Here is a 16,760-nt window from a genome sequence, read left to right as displayed (position 1 = left end):
GCTGTCATTGTAAACACATTTTTTTTCTTAACTGACTTGCCAAGTTAAATAAAAAATAAAAAGGTAAACATAGACAGAAAACCTCTCTACAATGGTTCAATGAGGACCTCTGGAGGCGGATGAGAGAACAGCATCTTTACTTTCAAAAAACACTGAAGTCTGGTCAGAATGATGACAGATGCATATTTACAGCACTGAGAAATAAGGTGGTAAGGAATATTTGCCAAAGCAGAGCTCTTTCTTAAAGTGATCAATGAAGCAAGAAATGTTAAAGTGATTTGGGAAAATCTTAACAAACTAACAGGGAGAGGAGCTGAAAATTCAGAAAAACATCCTGAGTGAAGGTTCATAGGATTCTAATTCAAGACTCCGATTTCATATCCCACCACCTTTAACACTTTTTTTGGTTGACTCTGTCAGGGGACTGGCTCAGAGATTTTCAACCAAGACCGCAGTTCTCACTCCCATAGATAATAATAAAACAACATTCAGAATTCCTGAAATCTCAGCATCAGTAGTGCACAGTATTATTAGCTTCTTCAGGGGCTCTAGAACAAAATATGTATTTGGTCTAGACACTGTATTCCTGATGAGAATATTCTCTGATTGCCCCCATTGTACATGTAGTTAATCTGTCCATCAAATATGGGTTCTTCCCAATGCTTGGAAGTCTGCTGCAGTGATACCTGTTTTCAAATCTGGTGACCCAACACTGGTGGAAAATTACCCAACTATTAGCATTCTTCCTGTGTTCTCAAAAGTAGCTGATAGATGGGTGGCTGATCATCTGACTGATCACCTCATTCAGGGCAACTCCATACATCAAATGCAATTTGGATTCAGAACTAACCATTCTACCGAAACAGCCAATTGCTATTTTCTGGAGTGTATTAAATCTAAACTGGACATAGATGGTGAAGTCAGCACTGTGTTTTTTGATCTTAAAAATACATTTGATACTGTGAATCATGAGGTCCTCCTATCCAAACTATCCTCCATTAATGTGTCAACTGAAGTTATTAGTTGGATGTATTCCTATCTGACAAACAGAAGTCAAAGGGTTCATCTGGGGGACACTCAGTCGGACTGTCTTTGCAATAACATTGGGGTCCCACAAGGGTCTATATTAGGCCCCCTTCTGTTTACCATCTACAGTGCCTTGCGAAAGTATTCGGCCCCCTTGAACTTTGCGACCTTTTGCCACATTTCAGGCTTCAAACATAAAGATATAAAACTGTATTTTTTTGTGAAGAATCAACAACAAGTGGGACACAATCATGAAGTGGAATGACATTTATTGGATATTTCAAACTTTTTTAACAAATCAAAAACTGAAAAATTGGGCGTGCAAAATTATTCAGCCCCTTTACTTTCAGTGCAGCAAACTCTCTCCAGAAGTTCAGTGAGGATCTCTGAATGATCCAATGTTGACCTAAATGACTAATGATGATAAATACAATCCACCTGTGTGTAATCAAGTCTCCGTATAAATGCACCTGCACTGTGATAGTCTCAGAGGTCCGTTAAAAGCGCAGAGAGCATCATGAAGAACAAGGAACACACCAGGCAGGTCTGAGATACCATACTGTTGTGAAGAAGTTTAAAGCCGGATTTGGATACAAAAAGATTTCCCAAGCTTTAAACATCCCAAGGAGCACTGTGCAAGCGATAATATTGAAATGGAAGGAGTATCAGACCACTGCAAATCTACCAAGACCTGGCCGTCCCTCTAAACTTTCAGCTCATACAAGGAGAAGACTGATCAGAGATGCAGCCAAGAGGCCCATGATCACTCTGGATGAACTGCAGAGATCTACAGCTGAGGTGGGAGACTCTGTCCATAGGACAACAATCAGTCGTATATTGCACAAATCTTGCCTTTATAGAAGAGTGGCAAGAAGAAAGCCATTTCTTAAAGATATCCATAAAAAGTGTCGTTTAAAGTTTGCCACAAGCCACCTGTGAGACACACCAAACATGTGGAAGAAGGTGCTCTGGTCAGATGAAACCAAAATTGAACTTTTTGGCAACAATGCAAAACGTTATGTTTGGCGTAAAAGCAACACAGCTCATCACCCTGAACACACCATCCCCACTGTCAAACATGGTGGTGGCAGCATCATGGTTTGGGCCTGCTTTTCTTCAGCAGGGACAGGGAAGATGGTTAAAATTGATGGGAAGATGGATGGAGCCAAATACAGGACCATTCTGGAAGAAAACCTGATGGAGTCTGCAAAAGACCTGAGACTGGGACGGAGATTTGTCTTCCAACAAGACAATGATCCAAAACATAAATCAAAATCTACAATGGAATGGTTCAAAAATAAACATATCCAGGTGTTAGAATGGCCAAGTCAAAGTCCAGACATGAATCCAATCGAGAATCTGTGGAAAGAACCGAAACTGCTGTTCACAAATGCTCTCCATCCAACCTCACTGAGCTCGAGCTGTTTTGCAAGGAGGAATGGGAAAAAATTTCAGTCTCTCGATGTGCAAAACTGATAGAGACATACCCCAAGCGGTGGCGCTACAAAGTATTAACTTAAGGGGGCTGAATAATTTTGCACGCCCAATTTTTCAGTTTTTGATTTGTTAAAAAAGTTTGAAATATCCAATAAATGTCGTTCCACTTCATGATTGTGTCCCACTTGTTGTTGATTCTTCACAAAAAAATACAGTTTTATATCCTTATGTTTGAAGCCTGAAATGTGGCAAAAGGTTGCAAAGTTCAAGGGGGCCGAATACTTTCGCAAGGCACTGTATATAAATGATCTCCCACTTGCTTGCCCACAAGTTAACATACAGATGTATGCAGAAATATAATACTGTATATACAGTCAAAAAATAGACAACTAGTTGTTAACAACTAGCTATGTTACATGTTTCTGAATGAATGACTAATTCTTGCCTGCATTTGTATTTTTATTTAGAGGTCAAAGGGTACAAATGTAATTTTAACAAATCGACAAGACTGTATGTACTTCTCTAAGAAATCAATTGATTCTTCCCAACTAGCTGTTGTTGTTAATGGTGAGAATCTGAAAGTTGTGTCTAACTTCATGTATCTCGGCATCATTTTGGACTCCAACTTGACATTTAAGAAACGTGAAGGTGATTAACACTGTCAAGATTGGATTATTCAACTTTAGGTTTGTAAGACCTTTCCTTCCTCTGGAGAAGGCCAAATTATACATGCATGCTGTGATCTTCTCACACCTGAGATACTGCCTCACATGCTGGTCACAAGCAGGAGCTACTATTCTGAAACCAATTGAATCACTCTACAAACAAACAGTTAAGAGTTTTGATAACAAACCAAACATTTGTCACCTTTGTCATATAATTTACAAACATAATTTATTTAGTCAGGATAGTTTAAGCATTATGTCGATGCAAGCCTGGTCTTTAACATCCTGCATGTTCTTGCCCCTCCACCCCTAAACTGGCATATCATGCTCAAGGAAAGCCCCTCCAGGATAACAAGAACAGTAACTCGAGGGGGTTGCGTTGTCCCTTTTCAACACAGTAAAATTGGTAAATCGGCCTTCTCTGTTAGAGCTACAATATACTGGAATACTGGAATGCAATGCCCATGGACTTGAGAAGTTGCACTGATTGTTGCTCAAATCTATCCAAACCAGTACGTACACGAGTTATCTGTGGTTCCTCATGTAAGATAACAGTTGAGGTTGTGGTTGTTAGAATGATATATTGTTGAATGTAATGTATTTGTATGTTGTATTGTTTTAGTGAGTATTTGTATAGTGGCTGTGTAGGCCCTTACCTGCCCAGGGACGACAGGTGCAAATGAGCTTTTGGCTAACCTTGGCACATTTACATGGATTTTGCATTATTGTAATATTGATGTTGATTAATGTGCATTGTCCCTTATAAATAAATAAATACAATACATTTCGTAAAAGGATATACTAATAGACATGCAGTGTCTTCAGCTGGACTCGCCTGGACTTTGAAATGTTTAGAATCCTGGAGCTGGCAGAGTACTAGGGAAATATTTTAGTGGTAAAACTTCTCTATCTACCTTGTCCATCCTCAGCCTGTGGACCACTGCTTCCTGGTCCTTTAGAATCCTGTTCTGTTCACACAGACGACCCAGAAGTTTCTAGAGAGAGAGAGCGAGTAAGGTGAGAGCGAGTAAGGTGGCTGAAGGTTGAGGTGGCTGAAGTTTGAGGCTGTTTATGGGATGGTTTGATGGAGGGACAGGGCCTTACGCTGGTCTCCATCTCGTTGAGTTTCAGTGTAGGGTGCAGCTCCCTGTAGGGGTCATGGAATGGAGGCACCTGGGAAAACAGAGACAGGATTCTTAATACTTACATTATATCAACCAGATCCTAATCAAACTAATCCTTTGTGGACCAATGGTTTGTAAAACAACATGCACATCATTTTACAGAAGGCTTCAGTGAGCCATAGAGTAGGAATGGCCCAGACTCACCCAGTGGTAAACAACATTTTACAGAAGGCTTCAGTGAGCCATACAGTAGGAATGGCCCAGACTCACCCAGTGGTAAACAACACACATATCATTTTATAGAAGGCTTCAGTGAGCCATACAGTAGGAGTGGCCCAGACTCACCCAGTTGTAAACAACACACATATCATTTTATAGAAGGCTTCAGTGAGCCATACAGTAGGAGTGGCCCAGACTCACCCAGTTGTAAACAACACAAATATCATTTTATAGAAGGCTTCAGTGAGCCATACAGTAGGAATGGCCCAGACTCACCCAGTTGTAAACAACACACATATCATTTTATAGAAGGCTTCAGTGAGCCATACAGTAGGAGTGGCCCAGACTCACCCAGTGGTAAACATCATTTTACAGAAGGCTTCAGTGGGCCATACAGTAGGAGTGGCCCAGACTCACCCAGTTGTAAACAACATTTTACAGAAGGCTTCAGTGAGCCATACAGTAGTAATGGCCCAGACTCACCCAGTGGTAAACAACATTTTACAGAAGGCTTCAGTGAGCCATACAGTAGGAATGGCCCAGACTCACCCAGTGGTAAACAACATTTTACAGAAGGCTTCAGTGAGCCATACAGTAGGAATGGCCCAGACTCACCCAGTGGTAAACAACATTTTACAGAAGGCTTCAGTGAGCCATACAGTAGGAATGGCCCAGACTCACCCAGTTGTAAACAACATTTTACAGAAGGCTTCAGTGAGCCATACAGTAGTAATGGCCCAGACTCACCCAGTGGTAAACAACATTTTACAGAAGGCTTCAGTGAGCCATACAGTAGGAATGGCCCAGACTCACCCAGTTGTAAACAACATTTTACAGAAGGCTTCAGTGAGCCATACAGTAGTAATGGCCCAGACTCACCCAGTGGTAAACAACATTTTACAGAAGGCTTCAGTGAGCCATACAGTAGTAATGGCCCAGACTCACCCAGTGGTAAACAACATTTTACAGAAGGCTTCAGTGAGCCATACAGTAGGAATGGCCCAGACTCACCCAGTGGTAAACAACATTTTACAGAAGGCTTCAGTGAGCCATACAGTAGGAATGGCCCAGACTCACCCAGTTGTAAACAACATTTTACAGAAGGCTTCAGTGAGCCATACAGTAGGAATGGCCCAGACTCACCCAGTTGTAAACAACATTTTACAGAAGGCTTCAGTGAGCCATACAGTAGGAGTGGCCCAGACTCACCCAGTTGTAAACAACATTTTACAGAAGGCTTCAGTGAGCCATACAGTAGGAATGGCCCAGACTCACCCAGTTGTAAACAACACACATATCATTTTACAGAAGGCTTCAGTGAGCCATACAGTAGGAATGGCCCAGACTCACCCAGTTGTAAACAACACACACATCATTTTACAGAAAGCTTCAGTGAGCCATACAGTAGTAATGGCCCAGACTCACCCAGTGGTAAACAACATTTTACAGAAGGCTTCAGTGAGCCATACAGTAGTAATGGCCCAGACTCACCCAGTGGTAAACAACATTTTACAGAAGGCTTCAGTGAGCCATACAGTAGTAATGGCCCAGACTCACCCAGTGGTAAACAACATTTTACAGAAGGCTTCAGTGAGCCATACAGTAGGAATGGCCCAGACTCACCCAGTGGTAAACAACATTTTACAGAAGGCTTCAGTGAGCCATACAGTAGGAATGGCCCAGACTCACCCAGTTGTAAACAACATTTTACAGAAGGCTTCAGTGAGCCATACAGTAGGAATGGCCCAGACTCACCCAGTGGTAAACAACATTTTACAGAAGGCTTCAGTGAGCCATACAGTAGGAATGGCCCAGACTCACCCAGTTGTAAACAACATTTTACAGAAGGCTTCAGTGAGCCATACAGTAGGAATGGCCCAGACTCACCCAGTTGTAAACAAAACACATATCATTTTACAGAAGGCTTCAGTGAGCCATACAGTAGTTGAATGGCCCCAGACTCACCCAGTTGTAAACAACATTTTACAGAAGGCTTCAGTGAGCCATACAGTAGGAATGGCCCAGACTCACCCAGTTGTAAACAACATTTTACAGAAGGCTTCAGTGAGCCATACAGTAGGAATGGCCCAGACTCACCCAGTTGTAAACAACATTTTACAGAAGGCTTCAGTGAGCCATACAGTAGGAATGGCCCAGACTCACCCAGTTGTAAACAACATTTTTTACAGAAGGCTTCAGTGAGCCATACAGTAGGAATGGCCCAGACTCACCCAGTTGTAAACAACACACACATCATTTTACAGAAAGTTTCAGTGAGCCATACAGTAGTAATGGCCCAGACTCACCCAGTGGTAAACAACATTTTACAGAAGGCTTCAGTGAGCCATACAGTAGTAATGGCCCAGACTCACCCAGTGGTAAACAACATTTTACAGAAGGCTTCAGTGAGCCATACAGTAGGAATGGCCCAGACTCACCCAGTGGTAAACAACATTTTACAGAAGGCTTCAGTGAGCCATACAGTAGGAATGGCCCAGACTCACCCAGTGGTAAACAACATTTTACAGAAGGCTTCAGTGAGCCATACAGTAGGAATGGCCCAGACTCACCCAGTGGTAAACAACATTTTACAGAAGGCTTCAGTGAGCCATACAGTAGTAATGGCCCAGACTCACCCAGTGGTAAACAAGTGTAAACATTTTACAGAAGGCTTCAGTGAGCCATACAGTAGGAATGGCCCAGACTCACCCAGTTGTAAACAACATTTTACAGAAGGCTTCAGTGAGCCATACAGTAGGAATGGCCCAGACTCACCCAGTTGTAAACAACACACATATCATTTTACAGAAGGCTTCAGTGAGCCATACAGTAGGAATGGCCCAGACTCACCCAGTTGTAAACAACACACACGTCATTTTACAGAAAGCTTCAGTGAGCCATACAGTAGGAATGGCCCAGACTCACCCAGTTGTAAACAACATTTTACAGAAGGCTTCAGTGAGCCATACAGTAGGAATGGCCATTTTACAGACTCAGTGAGCCATACAGTAGGAATGGCAGTTGTAAACAACATTTTACAGAAGGCTTCAGTGAGCCATACAGTAGGAATGGCCCAGACTCACCCAGTGGTAAACAACATTTTACAGAAAGCTTCAGTGAGCCATACAGTAGTAATGGCCCAGACTCACCCAGTGGTAAACAACATTTTACAGAAAGCTTCAGTGAGCCATACAGTAGTAATGGCCCAGACTCACCCAGTTGTAAACAACATTTTACAGAAGGCTTCAGTGGGCCATACAGTAGGAGTGGCCCAGACTCACCCAGTTGTAAACAACATTTTACAGAAGGCTTCAGTGAGCCATACAGTAGGAATGGCCCAGACTCACCCAGTGGTAAACAACATTTTACAGAAGGCTTCAGTGAGCCATACAGTAGTAATGGCCCAGACTCACCCAGTGGTAAACAACATTTTACAGAAGGCTTCAGTGAGCCATACAGTAGGAATGGCCCAGACTCACCCAGTTGTAAACAACATTTTACAGAAGGCTTCAGTGAGCCATACAGTAGTAATGGCCCAGACTCACCCAGTGGTAAACAACATTTTACAGAAGGCTTCAGTGAGCCATACAGTAGTAATGGCCCAGACTCACCCAGTTGTAAACAACATTTTACAGAAGGCTTCAGTGGGCCATACAGTAGGAGTGGCCCAGACTCACCCAGTTGTAAACAACATTTTACAGAAGGCTTCAGTGAGCCATATAGTAGGAATGGCCCAGACTCACCCAGTGGTAAACAACATTTTACAGAAGGCTTCAGTGAGCCATACAGTAGGAATGGCCCAGACTCACCCAGTTGTAAACAACATTTTACAGAAGGCTTCAGTGGGCCATACAGTAGGAGTGGCCCAGACTCACCCAGTGGTAAACAACATTTTACAGAAGGCTTCAGTGAGCCATACAGTAGGAATGGCCCAGACTCACCCAGTTGTAAACAACATTTTACAGAAGGCTTCAGTGAGCCATACAGTAGGAATGGCCCAGACTCACCCAGTTGTAAACAACATTTTACAGAAGGCTTCAGTGAGCCATACAGTAGGAATGGCCCAGACTCACCCAGTTGTAAACAACATTTTACAGAAGGCTTCAGTGAGCCATACAGTAGGAATGGCCCAGACTCACCCAGTTGTAAACAACACACATATCATTTTACAGAAGGCTTCAGTGAGCCATACAGTAGGAATGGCCCAGACTCACCCAGTTGTAAACAACACACACGTCATTTTACAGAAAGCTTCAGTGAGCCATACAGTAGGAATGGCCCAGACTCACCCAGTGGTAAACAACATTTTACAGAAGGCTTCAGTGAGCCATACAGTAGGAATGGCCCAGACTCACCCAGTTGTAAACAACATTTTACAGAAGGCTTCAGTGAGCCATACAGTAATGGAATGGCCCAGACTCACCCAGTGGTAAAAACAACATTTTACAGAAGGCCCAGACTCACCCAGTGGTAAACAACATTTTACAGAAGGCTTCAGTGAGCCATCAGTGAGCCATTTTACAGAAGGCTTCACAGTAGGAATGGCCCAGACTCACCCAGTGGTAAACAACATTTTACAGAAGGCTTCAGTGAGCCATACAGTAGGAATGGCCCAGACTCACCCAGTTGTAAACAACATTTTACAGAAGGCTTCAGTGAGCCATACAGTAGGAATGGCCCAGACTCACCCAGTGGTAAACAACATTTTACAGAAGGCTTCAGTGAGCCATACAGTAGGAATGGCCCAGACTCACCCAGTGGTAAACAACATTTTACAGAAGGCTTCAGTGAGCCATACAGTAGGAATGGCCCAGACTCACCCAGTGGTAAACAACATTTTACAGAAGGCTTCAGTGAGCCATACAGTAGGAATGGCCCAGACTCACCCAGTTGTAAACAACATTTTACAGAAGGCTTCAGTGAGCCATACAGTAGGAATGGCCCAGACTCACCCAGTGGTAAACAACATTTTACAGAAGGCTTCAGTGAGCCATACAGTAGGAATGGCCCAGACTCACCCAGTTGTAAACAACATTTTACAGAAGGCTTCAGTGAGCCATACAGTAGGAATGGCCCAGACTCACCCAGTTGTAAACAACATTTTACAGAAGGCTTCAGTGGGCCATACAGTAGGAGTGGCCCAGACTCACCCAGTTGTAAACAACATTTTACAGAAGGCTTCAGTGAGCCATACAGTAGGAATGGCCCAGACTCACCCAGTTGTAAACAACATTTTACAGAAGGCTTCAGTGAGCCATACAGTAGGAATGGCCCAGACTCACCCAGTTGTAAACAACATTTTACAGAAGGTTTCAGTGAGCCATACAGTAGGAATGGCCCAGACTCACCCAGTTGTAAACAACACACACATCATTTTATAGAAGGCTTCAGTGAGTCATACAGTAGGAATGGCCCAGACTCACCCAGTTGTAAACAACACACACATAATTTTATAGAAGGCTTCAGTGAGTCATACAGTAGGAATGGCCCAGACTCACCCAGTTGTAAACAATATTTTACAGAAGGCTTCAGTGAGCCATATAGTAGGAATGGCCCAGACTCACCCAGTTGTAAACAACACACACATCATTTTATAGAAGGCTTCAGTGAGCCATACAGTAGGAATGGCCCAGACTCACCCAGTTGTAAACAACACACACATCATTTTATAGAAGGCTTCAGTGAGCCATACAGTAGGAATGACCCAGACTCACCCAGTTGTAAACAACACACACATCATTTTATAGAAGGCTTCAGTGAGCCATACAGTAGGAATGGCCCAGACTCACCCAGTTGTAAACAACATTTTACAGAAGGCTTCAGTGAGCCATACAGTAGGAATGGCCCAGACTCACCCAGTGGTAAACAACATTTTACAGAAGGCTTCAGTGAGCCATACAGTAGGAATGGCCCAGACTCACCCAGTGGTAAACAACATTTTACAGAAGGCTTCAGTGAGCCATACAGTAGGAATGGCCCAGACTCACCCAGTTGTAAACAACATTTTACAGAAGGCTCAGTGAGCCATACAGTGAGCCATACAGTAGGAATGGCCCAGACTCACCCAGTTGTAAACAACATTTTACAGAAGGCCCAGACTTTCAGTGAGCCATACAGTAGGAATGGCCCAGACTCACCCATTTGTAAACAACATTTTACAGAAGGCTTCAGTGAGCCATACAGTAGGAATGGCCCAGACTCACCCAGTTGTAAACAACATTTTACAGAAGGCTTCAGTGAGCCATACAGTAGGAATGGCCCAGACTCACCCAGTTGTAAACAACACACACATCATTTTATAGAAGGCTTCAGTGAGTCATACAGTAGGAATGGCCCAGACTCACCCAGTTGTAAACAACACACACATCATTTTATAGAAGGCTTCAGTGAGTCATACAGTAGGAATGGCCCAGACTCACCCAGTTGTAAACAATATTTTACAGAAGGCTTCAGTGAGCCATACAGTAGGAATGGCCCAGACTCACCCAGTTGTAAACAACACACACATCATTTTATAGAAGGCTTCAGTGAGCCATACAGTAGGAATGGCCCAGACTCACCCAGTGGTAAACAACATTTTACAGAAGGCTTCAGTGAGCCATACAGTAGGAATGGCCCAGACTCACCCAGTGGTAATGAAGCCCAGACCACAGTAGGAATGGCCAGACTCACCCAGTGGTAAACAACATTTTACAGAAGGCTTCAGTGAGCCATACAGTAGGAATGGCCCAGACTCACCCAGTGGTAAACAACATTTTACAGAAGGCTTCAGTGAGCCATACAGTAGGAATGGCCCAGACTCACCCATTTGTAAACAACATTTTACAGAAGGCTTCAGTGAGCCATACAGTAGGAATGGCCCAGACTCACCCAGTTGTAAACAACATTTTACAGAAGGCTTCAGTGAGCCATACAGTAGGAATGGCCCAGACTCACCCAGTTGTAAACAACATTTTACAGAAGGCTTCAGTGAGCCATACAGTAGGAATGGCCCAGACTCACCCAGTTGTAAACAACATTTTATAGAAGGCTTCAGTGAGCCATACAGTAGGAATGGCCCAGACTCACCCAGTTGTAAACAACACACACATCATTTTATAGAAGGCTTCAGTGAGCCATACAGTAGGAATGGCCCAGACTCACCCAGTTGTAAACAACATTTTATCAATGGCGTATCACAGAACAGAACTAGTAATAACAACACCATACCATGTGCGTAGTACATGCATAGTATATCACTACTTCAGAGTACAGTACATATCACATCGGTATTAATACTGAACAAATAAGATAATGACAAAAAATAACAAACAAAAAACATATAAATCTGGGTTGTTTACAGTATAGAACAGAGAGCACCGATAGGGCAGGGTTCCCCAACTGACGGTCCGCTGGCCGAATTTAGCCTGCGGGTGATTTTATTTGCCCCCCACCCCCCAAGTTTTCTGCATATTTTATTTGGCCCCCCAATTTTTTATATTTTTTAATGTTGGACATAAAAGACTAAAGACACCAGCAAATCAGCTCCAAGTGATTTTAATTTGGGATTTAAAAAAAAAATTAAAAATTTTTCTCCCCAATTGGTGAGAACGGACTACGGACTCGGGAGAGACGAAGGTCATGCATCCTCCTAAACACAACCCTGCCAAGCCACACTGCTTCTTGACACATTGCTCACTTAACCCAGCCACACCAATGTTTTGGAGGAAACACAGTCCAGCTGGCGACAGAAGTCAGTTTGCCAGCACCCGGCACGCCACAAGAGCGCAATGGGACAAGGAAATCCCAGCCGGCTGAACCCTCCCCTATCCCGGACAACGATGGTCCAGTTGTGCACCGCCTCATGGGTCTCCCGGTCACAGCTTGCTGTGACACAGCCTGGGATCAAACCCAGGTCTGTAGTGACACCTCAAGCACTGCGATGCAGTGCCTTAGACCGCTGTGCCACTCGGGAGGCCCTGGAAATCTGATCAAATGTATTCCTACACATTTGGGCTTCTTGCGGTCAGTTTGCATTCTACTCATTATTTGTAATTATGTTCCGGCCCCCTAACGATCCGCTCAAGAAATAATCGACCCGCGGCTGAATCCAGTTCATGATCCTTGCAGTAGGGTGAACTGGAATGCTTACCCCCTCTGTCAAAATGTCCATGGTCATATCCAGGTCATCTATTTCAGTTTTCCCAACCCTGGTCCTCGAGTACACACAACAGTACACATTTTTATTCTATCCCTGGACAAGCACACCTGATTCAACTTGTCAACTAATCATCAAGCCCTCAATGAGTTGAATGCGGTTTGTATGTCAAGGGCTACAACGAAACTGTGTTTTGTTGGAGGTACTCGAGGACCAAGGTCGGGAAACACTGATCTATGTCCTTATGGGGGACTGTGATTGGATGGTATATGAAGGAGGATATGACATCACAGTGGAGAAAGAGGGGTACAACAAAGAGGGAGGGTGGTTGGGGATGTTGTAAAGCACTGACACACTATTAAGCTACAGCACAAGACAGGATATGACATAGAACACAGATGGAAAGACAAAGAAACATAAAGTACTGTGAAGCAACATGGAGAACTAAAATCGCAAATGAATTGGTAAGACAAAGAAAGCAAAAGCCAGTTCTGTGGATAGAGCCTAGCATCTAAAAGCCACATGCTAGAATAGGGGTTCGTAGGCTTGGCTGTGGGAGCTTGTGGGAGTGGGAGGGGAAAATCCTTAACAGCTTCTACCCCCAAGCCATAAGATTGATGAACAATTAATCAAATGGCCACCTGGACTATTTACATTGACCCCTCTGCCCCCATTTGTTTTTACACTGCTTCTACACGCTGTTTATTATCTATACATAGTCACTTCAACCCTACCTACATGTACAAATTACCTCAACTATCCTGTACCCCCACACATTGACTCGGTACTGGTACCTCCTGTATATAGCCTCGTTTGTGTTATTTTATTGTGTTACTTTCTAGGTTATTTATTAAAAACTTTTCTTAGCTCTTTCTTGAACTGCATTGTTGTTTTTATTTTTTTAACCTTTATTTAACTAGGCAAGTCAGTTAAAGACAAATTCTTATTTACAATGACGGCCTACCCCGGCCAAACCCTCCCCTAACCCAGACAATTGTGCACCGCCCTATGAGACCTATTCGGCGCATGTGACAAATAAAGTTTTATTCAATTTGATTTGATTCTGTCTAGACTACACCTGAGCCCCACGCCCTAAATCACTAGTGACTAGAAAAGCCCTGAAGAGGGCAGTAGTTGACCTCTGCGGAAAGAGAGAGCCTGCACAAGGAGTTCTGATACCAGAAACCATGTGGCTACAAGGCAAACAACCTGTGCTACAATGATACAGACATCTTGGAAACGCATATTAGGGGAAGGGGAATATTGTGAGGGTATAGGGGTCTTTGAGTAGTAATGTCTCCTTCCTTTGTGTTATGGCGTGACTGGGTCATGGTTAGAAACATTATTTGTATTTCCATGATGACTCATGCGAAAAGTTGAAAGGCTTTAGGTGGGTCCCAGTGGAAAGAAAATAATTTGGGGACCACTGTGGGGCCTGTGGGTCTTGCTGAAACCTGCCTCTCTGGGACACTCTCTCCTCTCTTGTGAGAAGAGATTTGCTCTAGAGGAGGATCGCTTCACCATTCTGGTTACCATGCCGATAAGGTGATCTCCACCGCTCACCTGGGGCGAAACACACTATCCATCATTCTGCTGGTTGTCACAGTAAAGACAGGAGCTTGGCCGCAGTAACAGTCCCTGACTAGTGTGGTTCTATTCTAATTTGAATTTGAGAATCAAATTGGTTAAATCGAAGAGACAACTTTCTGTTTGTGTTTAATGTTGAACAAAGAGTTCCAGTACTTGTAGATCTGATGGAGTGTGTATACTGCATTACCAGAGACTGGTCATTACCAGAAGGTGTAAGCAGTCAGTGACAGTGAGACAGGGGAGAGAGGGTAATAGTGGGAGTGAATCTGGAATGTGGTTGTGAGAAACAACAGGTTTTTAGCAGGTAGCAGTGTGGACAACATGGACAATACATCTTCCACACGACAATACATCTGAATGGGGCGGCAGGGTAGCCTAGTGGTTAGAGCATTGGACTAGTAACCGAAAGGTTGCAAATTCAAATCCCCGAGCTGACAAGGTACAAAATCTGTCGTTCTGCCCCTGAACAGGCAGTTAACCCACTGTTCCTAGGCCGTCATTGAAAATAAGAATTTGTTCTTAACTGACTTGCCTAGTAAAATAAAGGTAAATTAAAAATTTTAAAAATGCTTTGGCAAACATCACACAAATGCTGTCAACCACACTTTGTGAGGGGTTTAGTGTAGCCAACAGTTTATGGGTGATCCAAATGTAATTATTCTCATGTTCTCAAGACGTCTAGACTCTACCTTCTCTGTTCTCAGTAGCTACAGTGCCTCCGGAAAGTATTCAGACCACTTGACATTACCACAGTTTGTTATGTTACAGCCTGATTCTAAAATGTATTAAATAAACAAAATTCCTCAGAAATCTGCACACAAAACCCCACAATGAAAAAGTGAAAACAGAAATAGCTTATTTACATAAGTATTCAGAGTTTCCATTGTTCATCCTTGAGATGTTTCTACAACTTGATTGGAGTCCACCTGTGGTAAATTCAATTAATTGGACATGATTTGGAAAGGCACACACCTGTCTATATAAGGTCCTGTAGTTGACAGCGCATGTCAGAGCAAAAACCAAGCTATGAGATCAAAGTAATTGTCCGCAGAGCTCCGAGACAGCATTGAATCAAGGAATAAATCTGGGGAAGGGAACCAAAAAATGTCTGTAGCATTGAAGGTCCCCAAGAACACAGTGGCCCTCCATCATTCTTAAATGGAAAAAGGTTGGAAGTACCAAGACTCTTCCAGGAATTGGCCAGCTGGCTGCCCAGCAAAACTGGCCAATCAAAGGAGAAGGGCCTTGGTTGGGGAGCTGACAAAGAACCCGCTGGTCACTCTGACAGAGCTCTAGAAGTCCTCTGTGGAGATGGGAGAAACTTCCAGAACGATAAAGGACAACCATCTCTGCAGCACTCCACCAATCGGGCCTTTATGGTGGCCAGGCGGAAGCCACTCCTCAGTAAAAGGCACATGACAGCCCGCTTGGAGTTTGCCAAAGGCACTTAAACACTCTCAGACCATGAGAAACAAGATTCTCTAGTCTGATCAAATAAATATTGATCTCTTTGGCCTGAATGCCAAGAGTCACGTATGGAAGAAACCTGTCACCATCCATACAGTGAAGCATGGTGGTGGCAGCATCATGCTGTGGGGATGTTTTTCAGCGGCAGGGACTGGGAGACCAGTCAGGATCCAGGCAAAGATGAACGGAGCAAAGTACAGAGAGATCCTTGATGAAAACCTGCTCCAAATCCCTCAGGTCCTCAGACTGGGGCGACGGTTCACCTTCCAACAGGACAACGGCCCAAGGCAGACTGCCAAGACAACACAGGAGTGGCTTTGGGACAAGTCTCTGACTGTCCTTGAGTGGCCCAGCCAGAGCCCGGACTTGAACCCAATCGAACATCTCTGGAGAGACCTGAAAATAGCTGTGCAGCAACACTCCCCATCCTGCATGACAGAGCTTGAGAGGATCTGCAGAGAAGAATCTGAGAAACTCCTCAAAAACAGGTGAGCCAAGCTTGTAGCGTCACACCCAAGATGCTACAAGACGCTATCAATGCTCTAATCGCTGCCAAAGGTGCTTCAAAAAAGTACTGTGTAAAGGGTCTGAATACTTATGTAAATCTCACAATCCCGTTTTTTTTTTTTAAATGTACAAATTTGCTAAAATTTCTAAAAGACCTGCTTTTGCTTTATCATTACGGGGTATTGTGTGTAGATTGATGAGAAAAAAAAACATTTCAATCAATTTTAGAAAAAGGCTGTAACGTAACAAAATGTGGAAAAAGTCAAAGTCTGAATACTTTCCGAAGGCACTGTAAGTTACCAAGCTTTCCCACTGGGTACAAACTAGTTGAATCAACGTTGTTTCCAAGTCATTTGTTAGTTACCTAGCTTTTACAATGTATTGTGACATAGCACGTATGTGTAAAATACATTGGATTTTGTTTGGTGTGTTAGTGTTCATGTGCTTGAGTAGAGGTAGTGGTAAAGCTGTGCTCAGAGATGTCTACGGCACATACCTGTTGATCGAGGTACTCCAGGTTTCTCTGGAGCTGCAAGTCTAAAATGCCCTCCTGATACAAGCAGCAGCAGTGACAGCAGCAGTGACAAG

The 16,760-nt window shown here is 43.5% G+C and overlaps 1 protein-coding gene across 7 annotated transcripts in view; it reads right to left on the bottom strand.

The window, feature by feature from the left end:
- Positions 1-16,760, bottom strand: part of LOC112254853 (pleckstrin homology domain-containing family A member 6) — a 182,408-nt gene that overhangs the window by 31,149 nt on the left and 134,499 nt on the right. For all 7 annotated transcript variants that reach the window (XM_042324643.1, XM_042324642.1, XM_042324641.1 and 4 more), the window contains 2 exons: positions 4,233-4,301; positions 4,043-4,123 (listed from right to left, as the gene is read on the bottom strand). In XM_042324643.1, the coding sequence (XP_042180577.1) occupies positions 4,043-4,123; positions 4,233-4,301 (150 nt within the window). The remainder of the gene's footprint in view (positions 1-4,042; positions 4,124-4,232; positions 4,302-16,760) is intronic.

Source organism: Oncorhynchus tshawytscha, linkage group LG07 (assembly GCF_018296145.1).
Source record: "Oncorhynchus tshawytscha isolate Ot180627B linkage group LG07, Otsh_v2.0, whole genome shotgun sequence".
NCBI lineage: Eukaryota > Metazoa > Chordata > Actinopteri > Salmoniformes > Salmonidae > Oncorhynchus > Oncorhynchus tshawytscha.
The sequence above is the reverse complement of the archived record's forward strand: the minus strand, read 5'-3'. Positions and strand labels throughout refer to the sequence as shown.